The following is a 21,333-nucleotide window of genomic DNA, read 5'->3' as shown; positions in this document are numbered from 1 at the left end:
ACTTTGAGCATTTGAAATCAGTTCGTACAGTGCTTCAAAAATGGGTGGTTGCGATTCCTCAATCTTTTACATTTCTGTACCGAGAGGTCACGCTGTGACGTTTTGATCTTCCATTGGTGTCATGCACTCACGTGACGCGAATTCGCAGTCACGTGAGGTCAGGGTACATCGAAATTAAACTTTGCTATGCACCGAAATTTGAAATCTTCATACTGGCTTGCATTTCCAGTCTCTCGCATTCTCATGCGTACGAATGGAAGTCAATGGAATTAAAAGTCAAGTGTGACTGTAATTAGGCTGCTGGTTTAAATGTAACAATTTAACATTCAGTATGGTTCTAAAAATGTAATATTTTACTTCTGCCTCACAAATAATAGTGCAGTAAAAACTAAAGAACTTCATGTGATTATCATAATGGATATACTGTCGTGTAACTGTCCTATTTAAATAATATTTAGCAATATCATTAGATATTTTCTTAAGATTCTCTTATTTTCTGATATTTCATTATAAGAAAAACGACATATTCAAAACATTCAAGAGGAGACATTATAATACTTTTCAATTTATTATTTTATTTATAACAATATTTCATAATTTATGTAAAAAACATTGTTTCTCTCTATCAGGCTAAAGCAAGTGGTAAGAAGCTTCAGAAGGTGACGCTAAAGGTTTCTCCTCGAGGAATTGTTCTCCATGATGGCGTATCAAATCAGCTGATGGAGAACATATCCATATACAGGTAAGTCACCTGGAGCCACCTGTCATGTTTTTACCTGAACCATAATTTCAGCCAAACAATCTTTCCGGAAATTAAATAAAAATATACTACAATAAATAAAATACTGTAGAAATAAAGTTTGTTAATTGTCAAGACAACAAGAAATGATGGTTGAACTTGCCTTAATAGTCTTAATAGGTCAATAGAAGCATTTTTAACACAGTGGAGTCTTTTGCTTTGGTTCTCGCATTGATGAATTTATGCCACTGAACTTAAAAATCTTAAATTTGTATATTAAAACCATTCAACCAGTTGTGGATTTCCATCCTTCTCGCTCTAGCAATAAAACGAAATGAGTCGTTGTTGCCCCCTAAATTTTTGCCATCCATCATTTAGAGGGATGCAGTCTGAAGAGACTTAGACTGATGTTTGTATAAGAAACCTCTATCGATCTGCTTGAGTGTGTCTGAGTCTAAGGCCAGACGTGTTGTGACCCTCACGTGAGGCCACGGCTGTTATTATCAGCAAACACATATTCAGTGTGCAGATCTGTACGCGAATAAACATTCAAGCAGTCACTCACAGATGGACATTGACTCCAGTAATGGTCAAACAAACAAGTAAATGCAGTCTATATCTGTCCCCCTTTTCTGTGTCAAGCACATTTCTTCCTCAAATTTGCATCACGAGAACACAGATATCTTTTTTTACACAATGTAAAATGAGATTTATGCATGAGCTCGGGTGGGACTGGATTTGGCTGCAACAGTTTTCATAAATGAGGGAATCCCGGTTGCAAGACGGATGTTTTTTGGCATCTGGTCCTTATCAGAAAAATGCCTGTGTACATTTGCATGTTTTTTTAATGCGAAACAGGGCGGATGGCAGTCATCCATCATTAGCCCCTCCCCGCTGCTGTGGGGCCATCCTCTGACAGGCTGAGCAAGCTGTCAATCAAGGCAATCCACATGGGAGTTCACGATTCAATTCAATTCAATTGTATTTATACAGCGAGTTTCACAATGTGCATTGTTCCAAAGCAGCTTTACAGGAGAAAATAAGAAAAACACTGAAAATGTCAAAAACAGCAAAGTGCATGGTGTTTTATAGAAATAGCAAGATCATTCTAGTAAATAATATCGAATAAATTCAGTCTCCCGGTGAGCAAGCCAACACGGCCCTGTTGAGATGAACCCAAACACCAATGAGAAATAAATGGAGAAAAACAGTCTCAGCCGGGAGGGCCAGATCTCCTCTGACGTGTCACTGCTGCACTCAGTGACTTAGAGTTACTGAGTTAATGTTTTTCATCAGCATTTATGCATTTGGCAGAGAATTGTCTCAAAACCATTGTGCACAGATACAGTTGAATACTATGCGTGTTGAATTTTCTGTGCGACACAAAAGCAGATGGGCAATTCCAGCGTTATAGACTTGACATTTCGCGTTATGAACGTGACATAAAAACGCTCAGAGATTGAATTTGTTACGATTATATTGAACCATCGGTTTATATTTTACTGAACCCTTGTTGATAGAGTCTAAAATCAAAAAATCGATTTTCAACAAGGGATATAAATATGCGTTATGGACGTGACAAAAAAGGACGTGGTGTTTGGGAGACAATAAACTTTGTAGGATTTCTATAAAATAAAATGCACAATCCTGAAGCAATTATACCCAATGAATGGAGAAGGGATGCCTCTTTATAGAACATAAAATAGTTACTTTATATTCATGTGTCCATTTCTAAAGGAATATGTAGTGTTATGGATGTGACAATCCTTAAAATGGTACTTACCTGACTATGAAAAATCATGCACTAAAAATAAAACTAATGCTTTACAAATTTGAAGAGAGATCTCTCATGGGTATTTGAACCACCAAATGTTAAAATCTGTGCTGTTACCATAGTAAAAACCGCTGGAAAAAACGTTGACATTTTCCCAGAATTGCCCAGATGTTTTGATTGTTGAACATGTTGAAAAATGACAGGGCAGCTTTAAATGTGATAAAGGTTTTGGTATAAAGTTTATATTAATGTTTAACTAATGACACCAGTTAAGTGTTGATTTTGTTTATCTATTGGTCTGTTTTTCTGATCTGGTGTCTGTCTGCAGGATATCATACTGTACGGCAGATAAAGTGCATGATAAAGTGTTCGCCTACATCGTTCAGACTCAAGGCAGCGAGACGCTGGAGTGCCACGCATACCTCTGTGCCAAGAAGAAGGTGGTGAGTGTTGGGATGGTTTAATGTGTGCGTCTGTGGCCGTAAATCTGTGTGTAGCGAGACACACCCTGTGTTTCCTTCCTTTTTCCAATTCTGCAGTATACGTTGAGTCTATACTTCCTCTGAAAGAGAGACAGATCACTCACAACTGCTGTTGACAGTAATGACACATTAAAACCCCTCCATCTCTCTCTCTCTGTTTGTAAGGCTCAGGCCGTGACATTAACTGTGGCCCAGGCCTTCCGTGTGGCGTTCGAGTTTTGGCAGGCTGCTAAAGAAGGTACTCTCATCCCTTTCTCTTTTTCTCCTTTTAGACTTTTAGAACTGAATTGCAAAAATATTTACCCAGATATTCCCCGTCTGCCATTGTTTGACAGACAGATAGCCCCGCTGCAAGCTTACGGCATTGAGTTTTATTTTAGAGAAAATATACATTGAGAGATATTACATTTTATCAAAAATTACGAGCTGTATACTCACCCTCATGTCTCTCAAAACCCGTATGATCTTCTGCAGGACACAAAAGAAGATATTTTGAAGAACGTTGATAAGCAAACAAGATTGAGCCCTGTTGACTTCCATTGTATGAACACAAACCCAAAGAGACATTTCTTAAAATATCTTCTTTTGTGGTCTACAGAAGAAAGAGTCACACACAGATTTAAAACCACAAGAGGGTGGCTAAATGATGACAGAAATTTTAATCTTGGGTCTTTTCAAAAACATATTTACTGTATTTCATTTACCGCCACAGGAATGAAAAATGATTTTATTGTGTCACTCGCTTAAGGCAGCTCTTATTGTACAGCTCAGCAGATCTTTTGTGTAATTTTCTGCATGTTTGAACATGCATACGTGTGTGTCGAGGGTTTTCTTTTCTCTGTACAGGTGTGCTTACTGCTAAACCGATCATCTAGCACAGTGGTTCTCAAACTGGGGGCCCCATGATGCACCTAGTCGGTGCATAATGTATCATAATGCATCAATAAAAATAGAAATGTATCATAACTTATGTAATCAAACATCCGACAAATAAGACCACCGACCAAGATAATTGATGTTCCAGCATTGTATAGCTGAATGTGTTTTTGGTTCATTTAAAATTCTAAGGTCAAGATTATAAGTCTTTATTTGGGGGGCCGTAAAGCGATGCACACCACACAAAGGGGACCTTACAACAAAAAAGTTTGAGAACCACTGACCTAGCAGAATTTAATCTCTCTCTCTCTGTGTCTGGTGTGTGTCTCTCGCTCAGAGAAAGAGAAAGGGAAGCAGGTGAAGTGTGTATCAGATGAAGAAGCAGCGAGCAGCTCTCAGTCTGATAGTTCAGCGAGTTTGGGCAGCGTGAGAGGAGGAGGTGAGCACACAGATTTTGTCTCATCTGTTTCCATGCAGTCTGCTGAGAGCTCACATGACTGAAAGGGCTTCATGTTAACACATCAAAGAGAAACAACTGAGTTTCACCTGAATGGAGGCGGATCATTAAAAAATGTTTATTAGACAAATAATTTAAATAAAATTGGAATGTGTTTGAGGCACATTTGAGGTTTGAATATTTTTACAAAAGATTCATATGACACGGCCAAAACGCATATTATGGTTTGTTTTGGATGTAATGCAATATGTTGTAGATTTGTGGGGGTGTGGTTACACAAGGTGTTTCAGGCAGGTCTGGGTGAGCATTTGCTCTTAGATAGAATGCATCTTTTTTCCACTACTTCATTCTTGCAATTTTACGCGTCTTAATACATCCATGGACAACTCATAACACACCAAAGACACAGAAAAACATGACTCCTTTAATGTACATACTCATCTAATGTTTAACAACCAGAAAGTGTTTCTAATGAAATATCCGAAATAAAAATCTTATTGTGATTGTTTCATATTTAAAGCCCCACAAACACCTTTTACTTGAAAAATGTATTTGTGCTGTCGTACATGAATTGAAATGGCCCTTAGTTTGACTTTTGTTATTCGAGTACAGTACAAACACCAAGATCCAGCACATTCAGAAATTCTCCTGATAGCTTTTCAGGAAGTGCTGAGTGATTATTCTTCTTAATCTGCTTGTTTTAGCCTCTCTGCTGCTGAAACTCAACCCCCACAACTCCACCAAAAGCTTGTGTTTCCTTCACTGCTTACGGCTGACCGATCTTAACCCCGGTTTTTCTTTATTTTTAAGTTTACTCTCTGAACTCAAAATTTTAAAAGTCTTTATGAATGAAATTTCGAAATACTTGTAATTTGATATATATCACATTTATTTAAAGAGTACATAACATGAGATCATGACAATGACATTTCATGCAGTGTGTATTGCCATGCTTAATAGTATGCAATCTGCCAAGTTGTAAATCTGAAGGTGAATGGATAAAAACTTTATTGGCTTGGAAAAAAGGGCTTTTGGGACTCTGGATCATGCAAACGAGTCATCCCTAGTCCGATTCGCGAACCGCCGCGGATTTACGTCACGACATAGAGTCCCAGCCTGCGTCTTTCTAGGACTGGCTGCGAAAAATTCACTCTTCGCCCCCAAACACTGTATCTTGTGAGCCTCATTCGCAAAAGAGCAATCATAGCAGACTAGACCATCTGACCAATCACATCAGACTAGGCTAGCAGAAATGAATCATTTGTGAGTCAGTCAAGATGTAAGGTAAGAATAACTGGCTATCGTTACGAAATAATTGTGTTTTTACACCTATGTACATAACTTGTTGTTGGACACTCCATAAACCAAAGTATGTTCTCTTTAAAGAGTAAATATTACAATGTCCTTATGAAATGGCATTTCATGCTTCGTGTAATGTTGCTGTGTGTGAATGTACGCCTAAAGCGAACGAATAACAAAGTTATTGGCTGGGGAAAAGAGGAGACGATTCTTAATCCCTTGAACGAGTCGTCTGTCGTTCGATGTCTTTTGTTGTGTCGCGTCAGTTCGCGACCGGTGTATTTATAGAATATTAAAGTGTTTTTACACCGTGTACGTACGTAAACTTGTTGTTGGACACTCTATAAACCAAAGTAGGACCTTAACAATCACAAAATATTTACTCTTTAATAAATATGTGCGCTATAAATGTTATAAAAAAGGACGAGTTTTTGTGAATCAGAACCAATTATATATAAAACATATCCGTTTAATAAAATATTTAATATTATTTTCTTAATGTTACATGAAAAAAAACGTAAAGATATTCGTTTAACATTTTAATTTGCTTATTAATGTTTTCGTTATAAATGTATTTTGTTCAAACGTTTGCGTAATGTTAAAAAAATGAAACAGGAAGTTCTTCTGGACCAGCTTTGGAGCAGCATTGTTTACATCTTCCGAAATCATCTATAATGCTAAACTAATTTGTTTACAAAGTGTTTAATTTTGCTTACATTTTGCCAAATTAATACTAGGCAAAATAGTTTGGTATATTATTGGTAAAGGTTTGTCCCTATCACAAAAATATATATATGTGTCTGAAAATATTTTTAGTGATAAAGTGAATTTTGCACATATTTACACAATTGGACGGTTTAAATTGATTCACAGAAGTGATTCATGGAAAGAAATACAACTCTTATTCATGACAATTTCCTTGATCCACTTACATACTCAAAGTATCACGGTGTTACCATCCGGTGCCATCGCTGAACCGCGGTACCTCCACATTAACTTTTGTGTAGGGGTGCCAAGCAACCCTGACTAGCGTTTGAGATTCTCAGGTTACAGAATCTGATCTCGGAAAGCAGGTTCAGTGAATGAATAAACCCTTATGGACCAGCGTTCTGTGTGTCACATGAGACCAATGTGTGTGTATTTATGTGTGTGCCTGAATAAAGGGCTGTGTGTCAGTTAATGCCCATCAGATATCAGAAACCGACTGGCAGACATAAGTAGATATCAGGTGTGTGTGTAAACTCTTGGTGGCCTCTTTCATGTCCTCTCCTGAAAAATGACCCAGTCATGGATTAGATTTGAGACGGAACAGAAAGCACACGTGACGGTTCAGACTTGCACAACGGAGAGATTTGACGGTGTGCTTGTTTGGCTCTGTGAGGCATGTCGATGCTTGATGTCGAGAAGAAAGGTGGATGGTTACTGTAGCTTGGTGTCATCTTGTGTAAAATATCTGGGCTTAGAAATGAAAGGTTTGAAACCTGCCCGTGTCCAGCTTGTAAACCATACGTCTAAAGTGAATTATGGTCAATTAAAGACTTAAAATGTTTCAATTCTGTAATATTGGCTGATTATGGTTTGATTGTTTCTTGTGTGTGTGTGTGTGTGTGTGTGTGTGTGTGTGTGTGTGTGTGTGTGTGTGTGTGTGCCTGTGTGTGTGTGTGTGTGTGTGCGTGTGTGTGTGTGTGCGTGTGTGTGTGTGTGTGTGTGTGTGTGTGTGTGTGTGTGTGTGTGTAGAGGTGGCCACGGGGAATCTTCTGGATCTTGGAGCTGGTGTGAAAGATCACTCACGACAGAACCACACACACCCTGCACAGAACTTCAGTACAGAAAACAACAACACTGTATGGGTAAGAACACACACACACACACATTGTCAGTACAGAGAGCAATTACACTGAATGGATAAAATCACATCACGCTATGAACATGTATGATCATCCTACTGTTCACATTTAAGGATTTTATCATTCAGATGTCAAAAAACTCAAAGGTTTTCACTACTATGTCAAAATAAAACTGAGGTTAAATTGATTAAGTTATGAAAAATACATTACTAATGTACTATAGAATATTCGCTTTCAAACTTTTAACAATAATAATACAACAATTTATTTAAATTATTAAGGAATATAATTTTGTCCGGTTACATTAAGTAAACTTCAGGTGTGCAGTATTTAAAAGGAACTGTTACAATTTCATTTGAAATATTTAAAACATCAATAAAATTGTGAGTTTTATGCATTTATTTCATCACTCCATTTGTAAGTGATAAGACACTTAAATAAGAAATTAAGAGACAAAAACAACACAAAGCTTGTGATTTTTTTTCCATAGGACTTTTTATAGGCAAGGCAAGGCAATATAATTCAAAGTGCTTTACGTAAAAATAAATAAAATAGTCATCTAATATAATTACAAAAATAAAGAAAGGAATTTAAAAACCATTAAAATTATAACAAAATTGGTTGTTGAAGCATAAATAATGAATTTGTTAAGACCTGCTTTTCAGTATTGCAATTTGAATACATTATTTAAAGGGAATGCAGTAATATTTAAACAGAAAAAAACATTTATTGGGCTCTTGTTGAGCTAGAAGTATTTATTTATTTATTGTCCAATGAAAACTTGTTCAACTAAAAAGTATTTTTTCATTCAATTTCATTGAAATGATGATGATAAAAATAATAAATTGTAATTTTGATGACATGTTCTTTCAGAGACTTGTCTCATACCATTACAACTCTAGAACACACACACAGTGTTGTGTATATCTACATAACAACGTTTGTTTTAACCCGACCATTGTCATGTATTTTTTTAGGAACTGGAGGATGGAATAGATGAAGCCTTTTCAAGGTTAGTAAACTAATTTCTGCAATAATATCTATTTTTTATCTGCTACACTGAAAAGACACTTTTACTGGAGAGCACCCAACCTAACTCTACATTAACCGTGTCAGTGAAGAGCAGTTTCAGGTGCTGTTATATGTGACCACAGTGGTATTCGTCTCCTAGCATAAACTGTTTGCTCGGTCTTATTTAATGTGGTCTATTTGATGCTCTGCTTTCTGTGATGAGTATCATAAAAAGAGGTACTGGGATGCGTTTCCCAGACAACGACATAACTCGCTGGTTAACCACCATAGTACGATGCATCGTCGGGGAAATTAACAATGTTGTAAAGACTGTTTCCCTAAACCGCAGTGACTCTTTTTCCCTGTTGGAGATCAATCGTTTGAACCAAGTTGGTTCAGCGATCTAGTCGATGACGCCACACAGGTGGTGGAGTTAAGACGTCTACTCATAAATACGTTCAGATTTAATTGATGTCAAATTCTTGCTGTAAATAACGTACAGTGCATTTAAAGGCTACTTTTGATATCCTATTTTTTTTCTTTTATTCTATTTCACGATATTTAATTTATTCATAAGTTTCCTCCTACGTCACTCCGCCCAGGGATTCCCCAGGGTCCTAGAGCACGTACTTGCCAAACCAAAACATGTCAAATTGAATTTGTGTATACTTAAAATGATGAATATAGAATGCACGGCATGTTGCGCGCTTACTTTATTCAAAAGCACGATTTCATAATAATAAGGAACGATGTTTCTAACCACAGCTCTAGACGTGTAGTTCCAACAATGCAACGTTGCGATGCTGCTTGCGATTGATCGTTGGAACGACGGTTTCGGGAAACACACGAATCGTTGAACTATGCTGGATCAACGGAACTTGGGACTTGGCTAACAATGCTTTGGGAAAAGCACCCCTGAGCGGTAACAGATGTTCAGAATAAAGATCCAATGGCAGTGGTTGATATTCGTTGTATTACACTCTTCAACCAGCTTCTTTTTGATACGTTAACATGGGGTTAGCAAGACAGATTTTTCCACATTTAAATCCATTAAATGGATTCACACAGTCAGGAACGATACAACATTTGATCGTTATTTCTATTGGTGTTTAAAAAAATTGCATTTATCGTCCTCCTCATTGCTTCACTGTGATTGGATGGCCTGTTTTATTACTGAAAAGATGGTTATAAAAGTGACAAAGTACAGTGAACTACTTTAAGTACATTTTTAACAGCTATATAACAGCATTAAAGAAACGTCACTTGAATCTCAAAAGATTAAGAAAATGTTCAGCCCTCATGACCGAATCTGCTTAATAAAAAACACACATCATACAGTTGTAATAATGATGGTCGTGTTTAAAGTCACTGTGATTTGCATTCTAATGACACCAATTTGAAAGTCATTTTAATTGCAATCCAAACAAGAGCGGTTTAATGATTTGTAATGATGGTCATTATTCATATAGACACACATTGAGTCTCGTTCCTCTAGAGATTAGCAGACACAAGATGAGCCGTTTACCATCGGCGACGGGAGGGTTTACTCAGTCTCCGCTCAACGCTGATTATTTGCCACGTCCAATAATTAAACACGCTAGCTTTTAATCAAACGCGATACTTCATTAATCTCCATTCACAAGCCTGTAAGTGTGAGGAGAGACGGAAGATTTCTGGCAGACAGGAACTTTTCTAATCAAGGGTGAATTGGGATTGAATAAATCTCTGTTCGCTAAGAAAGTACTTTAGATGTAGCTTAAAGGATTTTGTGGACATAATCGTCCTGGACTATAATCGTTTGATTCTGAAAATATGAAGTCCAACTGTTGTTCGGTTAAAAATGAAAATGTCATCCTTTCTTCTATCTCATGTGCTTCAAAACCCGTATGTGACTCTTAAATCTGTGGATCACAGAAGATATTTTGAGAAAATGGTTTTGTATTCATTCATACAATGGAGGCCAATGTCCATTATCGGGTAAACTATACCATTAATGAACCTAACTTTTTTACTATTTAGCGAAACACATTTTGACCAATCTTAAATGGGCTTTTTGAAACCTGTGGATTTACAATACAGTATGTTTTGGTTCTTTAACATCAGTACCCAAGGACCCGACCTGCTTTCTCCACCCGAATATTAACCTTTGCCTGTTGCTTGCTCAATAATTTCTTTTAAGAATGCTTAAAATTAAAAAGAAGTGAAATGTGGAAGTGCTACTTTGCTGAATAAGCATGAGATGTGAGGTATTTTTAACATGGAGCTAATATTCTGTACGATCTGTTTTCTCATGCCCGTCTTGTTTACCCCTTCAGCCGCAGTCTGGATAGTTTTGAGTCCAACACAGGTAAACCTGAGCTGTAGAGATAGCTGACTGTTCTCTAGTCTTCATCCGTCATAATCCACCGTGATCATCCACTATGTCACATTAGTCCAGTTCTCCTGTGTACTGTGTTCTCGGCATGTTCACAACCCTGTCCTAGATTTTGTTTTGTTCATGGTTCTCTGCCAGGAGAAACGTCACTTGGTTTCATCTTCACATTTACATTTGTCTTATTTGCAGCTGACCGTTTCATGCCATCATCACAGTGTTTGTTATATAGACCTTAAGTCGTGTAGATCCCATATTTAAGATGACGCAAAGGATACAGAGGCTATAAAAGACAGCTGTTTTATGGGTTTTATTGCGTACCTTGAAGTATTTTATGGTTTTATTGTTATTGAAGAATTTGACAGCACACATCCTCATTTATTGACGAGAGACGTTTTAAACATTAAGACATTACGACAGTGTATTAGTCCCACATAAAAATAAAATACGATTGACATTATTGTCGAAATATTATTACTTTTTTTGATATGACTAAATTCTTGGAATTTTGATGATCAAAATTGTACAACTTTAATCTTATAAAGCGCAGTGCTTATTATACAAATTTTGACTTTAATCTAGGACAGCTACATTATTCTGTAATTATAATTTTTTACAAATATTACGACTATAATATCGCAACTTCATTCTCAAAATAGTACGACTTCAATCTTGTAACGTTACGACTTCCTTCGCAAAATGAATATTGTAATGCTACATTATTGTTATTGGAAATATTTACTTCAGTGTAATCTCTCAATGCTATGACTTTATTCTCAACATTGTACAACTTGAAATCTCATAACGCTGTGACTAAATTATACAAATTTTGACACGCATTTAACAGACTTTGATTCATGTACCACATTACAATTTTAAAGTCTGAAGTTCTAGATTCATTTCACTCTTTAGTTTTTTGAGAATTTCTTAGTAAAAATCTAAAATAAATATTATTATTTAAATAAAAGTATTTCCGTTCTATTTACAAACTCACGACACACATTAGTTGTCAATAAATAGCCTTCATTTATTGAAAGACATTTGTTCTCTGATTTGACTCCCGCAATTTTGACTTTTTATTTTTTATTACGGGGCCTTAAAACACTGTCATATGACAGCGAGTAAATAATATACAAATTAAAAATGTCAGTGTGAAAATCCCTGTACCACATCAATGTCTATTACAGCCTCATTTTCATGCGTCCAATGTAAAATGGCGCCTGCTCTGAGGACATTACAGACAGGACAGGGTTATCCAAACAACGTTTTTGTGTTCGCAGAAACTCAAAGGTTTGAATTTACCTGAAGAAATTTAACATCATTTTCTCTGAATTCTAGAAATAAAGGAATAAAAGCATTACTTCATCTGCATGAATTGTGTTCAATTAAAAGAATCATTTAAAATCTCATTCCTGAACTGTTGATCAGTCCCATCCTTATGTTATCAATAATACAAGCAGCATTATAATCATGGTTTTAATTGTATAAAGTACACCTGAACAGAGAAAAGCAGAGTTCACATGTATATTTAATGTGCTGTTTCAGCTCTACCATCAATGTTTTGAAGCTCATCTGGAGAATTTGTGTGGTTTCTGTCCTGTATCTTTGGGTTTGACATGCGTCTCACACATTTCTGTACGTGTTTTTCTCCAAAGACTCGCTCAGTCTCGCACTAACCCCCAGGTGCTGGACATTGGGGTAAACCCTCAAGACTGCAACACAGAGGAGTGCTTGTCGCCTAGCAACTGGGACAAAGCTGATGTTGAGGATGCCGACGGCGAGGATGCGTTCGTATTTGGAGAGACGATTTGAGGGTGAGGGGCGAAGGGGAGTGAGCTAATGAAACACAAAGGGAATCAACCTCGCTGTCTTCTGCGTAGCGCCGTCCCGTGACTGAAGCTGGAACGGCGTCCAGCATGTCGAGATGAGGTTTAGCAAAGCTAACATGACTTCTGTAAGAGCACAGACCAAAGCAATACGGTATAACAGTATATTATTTGCCATTGGTATTTTTACAAATATTTTAATTGTTGTTGACATTAACATTTTGTGTTACTTTGTCATTGAATACAATATGTATGTATGTATATGACAATATCTGTTTTATATTGCATCATTTATTATTATATTATTATTTGAATACATTTAAGTAATAATGCTTGCTTTGCAGTTCTATGCAGCGGAATGTCAGATACATTCATGTTTTGTTTTTTCGTGAGATCAGCACTCTATGATCTCTGGTTGGGACTCTTTCAGGTTTGTGTGGAGCTTGTTGAAGCGCCGAATTGGTGAAAGTTTTTATGCGGCAGTTCCCTGCCCTCAGATGTATGAGAAACATAAGATTATAAAAAGAGAGATTTGAATGAATTCTTGAAATGGTTTAATCAACACGATAGACAACAAGCAGGGTATTTATATGAGACAATCTTATTTTTTGCTATTAAACTGTATTTTTGCACTGTCTGTGTATTTCTAAAGCTCGTGATGTCATTCAGGTAATCAAGGTAGTTACAAGTTACACTATTTTCTGCTTGTTACGCAAACATGTGTTTGCTAATGTTTCATTGTGTCATTTGTTCATTCCCACACAAAGTACTGTGGCAGTACCACAGTAGCGATGGAATCAGATGAAAATGTGGTCCTGATTACTGTAATCGTGTCATTTTACTCTAAGGTACTTCAAAAACTATGATATTTACCATCATAGGAGTAACCAAACGGTTGATTTCAATGTCACGTTACATCTATAGCCAAGACCTATCTGCAATGAGAACCGTAATAAATGAATTGTATTATTCATATCAAGATAATAGTAGTAATCATCAGTGTGAACTGACTGAAATATAACATTGTGGATTTGCTTTTAACTGTGATTTAATTGCTGGCCAAAGATATGCAGTCGGTTCTTCGTGGTTTACATTGAAGCTTGTTTGTATTTTGTAACTATTAAGCTTGTATTGGAGCTTTTATATCTCTCAACACATCAACGTTTTCATTAATAATTTCATGTTCTTTGTCATAATTATTTAAAATTAAAGCAATGCTATGAAAGTGCTATGTGTTGACTGTGGTTAAGTGTAACCTCATTGCGCCATCTAGTGGTGAAACGAACGCAGTGCAAGTTGTAAAAGCTTAAAGGGACAGTTCACCCAAAAATTCTGTCTTCATGTATTCACCCTCAAGTTGTTTCAAATCTGTATAAATGTCTTTGTTCTGATGAACACAAAAGAAGATATTTTGAAGAATGTAGGAAAGCAAACCTTCCTACTATGGTAGACAGTGGGGTCTAAGAACTGTTTGGTTACAAGCATTCTTCCAAATATCTTTCTCTGTGTTCATCAAGAAGTTTATACAGGTTGGGAACTATTTGAATGTCAGTATATTAAGACTTTTCATTTTAATAAAAAGGAATCTTCCCAGTACCAATGTTTTCTTCTAATGCCTTGACAACTTAAAATATATTTCGTTTAATATTGCGTATTATTATTATTATTTCCATTAAAATTCAAAGCAAAAACCGATAAATCATGTTTTTAAGAAAAGTTTCCATTGTGTTTGGAGTGCTTTTAAGTTATTATCACTTAATCAAAATAACCAAACTGCAGTTTGATTGATATTACGTTGACTGCACAATAAAAAACATGTTTTATGATACCTAAAGGACCTGTTTTTGCAAATAAACTCTTATTATTATATATGAATCAGCCTAAATATATTGAAGCTTGTTTCTTCTCTGTGATTGTATAGTTGCAATGGAGTATTGGAATTTTTTCTATTAATATTTTCATGTTTATGGCCCTCTTATACAAAAAAAGATTGTAGCCCAACGATGACGGTTATAATCAGCATTATTGCGCCCTCTAGTGGTGGAATCATCGAAGTGCTGTCAGAATGTGTGCTCATGTCATAGTTAGGTGGTAAGCACATCGCATGTTATGTTAAACAATGTTGCAAGAAATCAACACCAATTAAAATAGGTCAACATGACCTGGACATATGCCTGTCTCTCATGACCATTCGACATCTTCTGTTGATATGGATCTTATTGCTCTGGCTTGCATTATAGACACAGATCATGTACATTTGATTCATCCGGTTTACTGAGAGACTTCAGAACACAATTAAAGCATTATTAGACCGAGACTTTCAGCATAGAGCAGCACACAAGGGCGCTAGTGTTTGAGCAGACACTGATGTCTCCAGAGGCCGTCTGAGACAAACACATCCCAGAAAGCAGAAGACACTGTATGAGTGCGTCTGTGTTGCTGGGGAAACGGATCTTAATATTCAGGTTTTTGCTTGAATGATAATCAAAAGACAAAAATAGTGAAATCTATGACGTTTATGGATTTGGCAGACGCTTTTACAGCAAGATGAACCAAAGTCCAAACATTATTTCATTTAGACAATTACAAACATCACACTTCAGAACACATTTAAATGGGCGTTTCTAGTTTTCTTCTTTAAATTTTTGCTTTTTTTGTTGTAAACAACTATGATACATTTGCTACAGTCTCACAACAGTATAAGCTATTTGCAGAATTTCTCAACTGCACACATTTACGTAAAATCACCTTTTTTTATTTGGATAAATCTATACACTCTAGGTCAGTGTGATTTGTTGATAAATTGCGTAATTTCAGCTCGAGTTATGGCAGCATATAGAAAAATAATAGCAGCCATAAACACTTAGATAATAACCGTGATAATAACACTGAGATAATAACCGTGCCAGCGATCAGAGAGTAAAGGCCACTCGGGCCGCGCGCTCTCTCATCGGGATCAGATTCCAGCACACGTCACAGGAACTCCTCCACAGCGCAAACACGGCTTTTCTCAGCTTCACATCTGCTTTTGTATAATCGGCTCTATTTTCGTTTTGTTTTCGAATGAAACCTTGGAATAAACTTCAGATTCGTGTGAAACAGAAGGATACGGACGCCGTTTTGCGACTTTTCCGACAGCACGTATTGTACGCAGGAAATGGACTGTTTACGTCGGTTTTTGCGAACTTTTCTTTCTAAAAGACAGATTTGTTTTTTCTAAATATCGGAGAGATGAAATAATTTGATCAGGCAGCTTTATGTTCGCAGAAGTGTGAGAGTTTTGGGTCGATTGTGTTCGGCGTTGTGTTGACGCGTAACGGCGCGCACGGCGCACATCAGAGGATGAAAGTTTAACGGAAAGGAAGTTCAACTGGATAACCGGTTACAAAGTATCATGATGTTCGCGGGAATGATCAGAGTGGACAGTAAACCGACAACACACGAGAATGAGCCCAAGTGTTACCGGTGCTTCGTGAGATCAGGTAAAAGATTTGATTCAAATCTGAGCTGCGCTAAAAGCGAGAAGCACTGTGGCATTACCATGTTCTCTCATCTGCTATCTGGCACTATTCTATGTGTGGACGTGTTATTGACATTCTTTATTATTCTTTGAAATACATCGGACAAACATGTAAATGGTCCAGGGTTCATAAATAACGTGTACCATGGTAGCCTATTGGTACTCTAGAACTACCCACACCCTGTTCCTTTTTAGAAAAGTAACCATGGTTTTTGTTGTAAATAGGAATCTGAGATATATACTGTATGTGTATAATATATACAGTATATATGTTTGGTGAGGTTTCATGAATTACTAAAAAGGACCTTTCCAAACATACTAACTTGCAGTTCTTGCTTTTAGACATAATATTGTTCATACCTACAGCACTGAGACACATTCCCACAATACCAAGATGGGGGCTGAAATCTTGATCCAACATTCAGAATTGTGCCAAAATGTATTATTAGCATTTTAATACTTGCAATGTCCTTAAGAATATAAGTTTGGTGGAATGTTCTCGGGGCAACTTGTTGCGATTTATTGAGGATGCTGATGTTTTAGAGACCAGTCAATCGGCATGATGGAGAACAGGATCCATGTCGCAGCACTTTCATGTTTAACAAAAGGAGTTCATACTTTGTAGGGCATAGTATAAACAGGCAAATTGAGACGCATTCACATTTTTCATAACTTTTAATTGTCAGACTTGTTTATATTTAAAGTTGTGTATGTTCAAATAGTTTCCTAAGTACACACTTTGTGTGTGTGTGCGCGCAGCTGGCTTCTTTCTCATATGTGACCGAACAGGAAGTGCTCACAGAGCATTGCCAAAACTTCAACAGAACAGGGTCTAAATTTAAACCCCTTTCTTCTGTTTTTCAAATGCACCCCACACAGACTTACTGTAAAAGTAATTGCTAGATTAAAACCGGTTTCTGAATTGAAAGAACTCCATTACACTCGTTTTTACAGAGATTATTTAATAAATTAGGGTCGCAAAATGTTTGAGCACTTGCTTAGAGGGATAGTTCACCCAAAAATTTAAATTCTGTCATCATTATATCACTTCATCACTGCATACATTTCTTTGTTCTGCTGAAGACAAAGGAAGATATTTGGAAGAATGTCAGTAACCAAACAAATCTCATCCCCATAGTATTTATTTTCCCTACTATGGCAGTCAATGGGGGATGAGATCTGCTTGGTTTCTGACATTCTTACAAATCATCTTCCAATATATCCCTTTAACAGCACCACAAACCTTCATTTTCAGTAAGTGCGTCTTAATTCTCCATCGATTTGTCTGTTTACAATTGCAGCAGTGTAAACATCGAGCGCATGTTTTGCGGCTACCCAAAATGCTGATGTGTCTCTCGCTTTGCTCTTGGTGACACTTGGTTCAAGAAAAGAGGAAAGTCTTACAAAAATTGCTGGTCAAACTCTCACTTCCTCAAAGTTTAAGTGTCACTGGGCGCATCACGCCACACATGTGTTGGCCGCCACGAGTCAGCTCAACGTTTCTGGAGGACGACCTGAAACAGATTAGTGTGCTCCTCCAACGTTCCTTCTCTTTATGAGCATCTCGACATTCCAGCGCTCCTTTGAGACGTGTGTGAGCGGCCAATGGGAGTTTGAGTCGAGCAGAAGGGAGTATCGAGAGCCTCCCTAATCCGCCGAGGAGGTAAACGCAAGTGTTTAGAATTTTAGAAAGTGTTTTTTCACATGAACAAGTTCTAAGTTAGGAAGGAGGTGTGTGTGGTTGTTTTATTGAATGTTTAGTGTTTGACTAGCGGAGGATTGTGTGTCTCAGTTGTACTGCTTTCTGTAACTGTGGTGGAGACAAATGTAGCTCTATTATCAGCGATGTTACAATGAAATAATGTAAAGAAAAAACAGATGATTCATTTTCAACATAATATACTGCTCAAGAGTTCTGGAAGCTAGTTGTGCAACCAGTTTTGCGTGAGAATCTGATTCAGTCTGGTTTTTCTCATGGCTTGTTGAATGGACTCACTGTGGACAAACGTGTCTTGTGTTTATGGCCAAGGAAGAGAGATTTAATGGTTTTGCAGCTGTTCTCTCTCTCCATTCACTGGACACGTTCAACAGACTTGCAGTGAGGGTTTATGGGTAATATGTTTAGATGAAGAGCCAAGCACAGCTGCAGACAAAGAGACAATTTCTCAGAGCAACAGACAAATGTTTTTTTGTTCATCAGAGCTGTACAGTCCTTCATGTGTTTTTTTTCTTTTGGGCTTAATCGTTTTTCATAGAATCTCTTATGTATTTAAACTCATATAAGATTTCAAAATGCTGTCGGATTTTGTTTGTGACTCTATAAAACATGGCAGCAGTATTTTATCAAATGGAGAGAAACATTTTTATTATCATTTAGTTCATGTATGCCTATTCCTAAATATTCAAGAAAGACATTCAGATGTGGGAGTACATTTGACGTGTTTTTTTCCATATCTCAGCAGATGTCAAAGATTTCTCACTATTGTCTCATTGCTGTTCTTTGGGGAACAGGAGGAGACATCAGCAGAAACATCCGTGACCTTGTTGCCTAAGAGAAGCAGCTGATATATAAAAATGATTTTACTTTCTGTTATTTATGATCCTCCCCCAAAACAAAAGAATGTTCATGTTCAGTCTTTAACATGACCTTACTCAGCCATTATTAAATACACATTATGCTTATATTGCCACAGATTGTTTGTGACAGATGAGTTTATGGAGTAAACAGTAAAACAGAAAAATGATTTGAGCTGTTTTATAAAGGCGGGTTCACATTTAATGTTATCAAAGAGTCACCCAAATATTCTCCCTCATTTGTAAATCATTTTGGATTAAGTCATCATCTTAATGAATAAATGTAAAAGTCCATCAGTTTTCAATTTTGAATCGGATCACCCCTGCTGAAAAAAACACTTAAGAAGCCCAACAACAACCATTACAGAAATTCTAATGGTTTCCAGTAAAATACCATTGTGAACCATTAGCTTTTCCAATAAAACTATTACAGAGTTCTATTTTGTTGTGTGTTTTGGACATTATTCCCATAGGATTTAACATCCCACCAATAGAATCCATCACAAACCAGTAGAAAGTTAACGTTTTCTTAAAAGCCAGTACAAATCCCTTTAAAACCATTATATTGTCTTAAATGCCCTGCTCTGATGGAAAAAACAATAGAAACCCAACAGAAACCATTCCAGAAATTCTAATGGTTTCCATCAAAAAAAAACATTATTAGCCATTAGCTTTTTCCATTAAAACAATTACAAAATTCCTTTTTGGGCATTATTCCTATAGGATTTAACATCCCACCAGTAGAATCCATCACAGACCAGTAGAACCATTACAGTTTTCATTAAAACCAATACAAATCCCTTTAAACCATTAAAACTTCTTCAATGGTTTCTATTGTTTCCATTAAAGTCAGTACACATCCCTTTAAAACCATTACAACGTGATCACTTTTTCTTCCCGGCGGAAAAAACCCATAGAAACCGATATAAACCATCACAAAAATTCAAATGGGTTCTATTAAATACCATTATGAACCATTAGCTTCATTGAAACCCCTACAAATGTATCTTTTGTTGTGTGTTTGGGCATTTTTCCAATAGGATTTAACATCCCACCAATATCCATCACCACATAATTTCTTTAATGGTTTCTATTGTTTTTTCAGCAGAGTAGAAACCGTTAAAGAAGTTGTAATGGTTTTAATGGTTATAAGGGATTTATATTGGTTTTAATGGAGACTGTAATGGTGTCTACTGGTATATGATGGACTCTAATGGTGGGATGTTAAATCCTACTGGAATAATGGCCAAAAACACACTACAAAAATACATTTTGTAATAGTTTTGATGGAAAAAGCTATTGGGTTGTAAGGGTATTCTAATGGAAACCATTAGAGTTTCTGTGAGGATTTCTATTGGGTTTCTATGGGGGTTCATTTTCCAGCAGGGATTTTTAGGGCAGAACCGCATGGTGATAACTTTCACAGGTCACTTTATGTTGACATAAATGGCATTTTAAAAGTTTACATGATGCCTTGAGAACTCTTGAGCACTTTCACAGTTTACTGTCGTGGCTTTAGGTGTTTAATCGATAATCTCTGTTTTAACAGATGGTGTGACGGACAGCCGTCACAGGAGGAGTTTCAGACAGCCGGGTTACATGAGGACAGAGCCGTTTAGCCAACCGGACGCTGCTGTCAGCCTTCCAAGCAACACGTCATGTGATTCCCACCGAAATTTAGAAATTCACAAAAGTGACCCGTCCACAAACACCAGTATTTCTGAACTACCCAGCAGCCTCAGTGAGAAATGTCTTAAGTTGGTTTTGGAAAGAGATGACCCCTCAAACAGTCAAACTGCTTCCAAACCTCACCGTCTGCACCAAAGTCAAGTCGAGGAAACTTCAAGATGTGATGTTTTCAACTCTAGTTTTAGTTTCATTCAACAGTCACTAGAAACAAGCGATTTATTAGACACGACCACAAGCGACCCGTCTGCATCACTGGACCAAACAAAATCTGAAATTTCAGACTTGAGCACTTTAAAACCTTGCAATCTTGTCCAATCAAAGATTAGCCCTGTGCCCATCAGCCAATCAGGACCAGTGGTTTTCATGTTAGGCCAACTGCCCTGCTCGATGGGTCAGCCGGTGAAATCAAAAGGTCTCCTATTGGATGAAGAGTCGTGGGACCTGGACAGACACTGGGACACACAGATATCGTCCTCCATGACATCAGACTTCAAAGAAAGCGTTTCAGATTGTGGCTCTATGGATGCTGAGGTCACGTCCTCGCTCTCTGTTGATTCGTCGGATTCAACATCGGCATCCTCTGTCACTTCTGGCTACGACAGCGCCACGCCTTCCGCAGATCACAGGAGGAAGTGTGAAGACGTTTTACAAGACTGTCTACAAAACAATCGCGCGCACACCAAGGTCAGTACAATGGCGTGAGATGTCACCCTGTTTTTTAACATTTGAAAGGCCTTTAAATATTTCTTCATATCTCTGCTGAGAATTTACACACTTCACCATTTAACTATTTAACTTCAATTTTAAACTTGCTATCAATTTAAAATAATTTGATTTGCAAACATTGCAAATGCAAACATTGACCTAG

General features: G+C 37.0%; 2 protein-coding genes across 4 annotated transcripts in view; both read left to right on the top strand.

Annotated features, from left to right (window-relative positions):
* The window catches only part of ldlrap1b (low density lipoprotein receptor adaptor protein 1b), a 30,085-nt gene extending 16,175 nt beyond the window's left edge, over positions 1-13,910 (top strand). Inside the window, exons 3-9 of one of the 2 annotated variants that reach the window (XM_056761030.1) lie at positions 630-742; positions 2,842-2,956; positions 3,161-3,233; positions 4,209-4,310; positions 7,365-7,477; positions 8,452-8,486; positions 12,512-13,910. In XM_056761030.1, the coding sequence (XP_056617008.1) occupies positions 630-742; positions 2,842-2,956; positions 3,161-3,233; positions 4,209-4,310; positions 7,365-7,477; positions 8,452-8,486; positions 12,512-12,668 (708 nt within the window). In that variant the 3' untranslated portion in view covers positions 12,669-13,910. The other variant, XM_056761031.1, reaches the window with a different exon arrangement.
* Positions 13,911-15,613: 1,703 nt separating this feature from the next.
* The window catches only part of disc1 (DISC1 scaffold protein), a 43,374-nt gene continuing 37,654 nt past the window's right edge, over positions 15,614-21,333 (top strand). The window contains exons 1-2 of one of the 2 annotated variants that reach the window (XM_056761312.1): positions 15,614-16,164; positions 20,326-21,149. In XM_056761312.1, coding sequence (XP_056617290.1) covers positions 16,077-16,164; positions 20,326-21,149 — 912 coding nt within the window. In that variant the 5' untranslated portion in view covers positions 15,614-16,076. Of the gene's footprint in view, positions 16,165-17,637; positions 17,866-20,325; positions 21,150-21,333 lie in introns of those variants that run through there. The other variant, XM_056761314.1, reaches the window with a different exon arrangement.

The sequence above is a fragment of the Triplophysa dalaica genome, chromosome 11 (assembly GCF_015846415.1).
Source record: "Triplophysa dalaica isolate WHDGS20190420 chromosome 11, ASM1584641v1, whole genome shotgun sequence".
NCBI lineage: Eukaryota > Metazoa > Chordata > Actinopteri > Cypriniformes > Nemacheilidae > Triplophysa > Triplophysa dalaica.
Note: the sequence above shows the minus strand (reverse complement) of the source record. Positions and strands in the feature narration are given on the sequence as shown.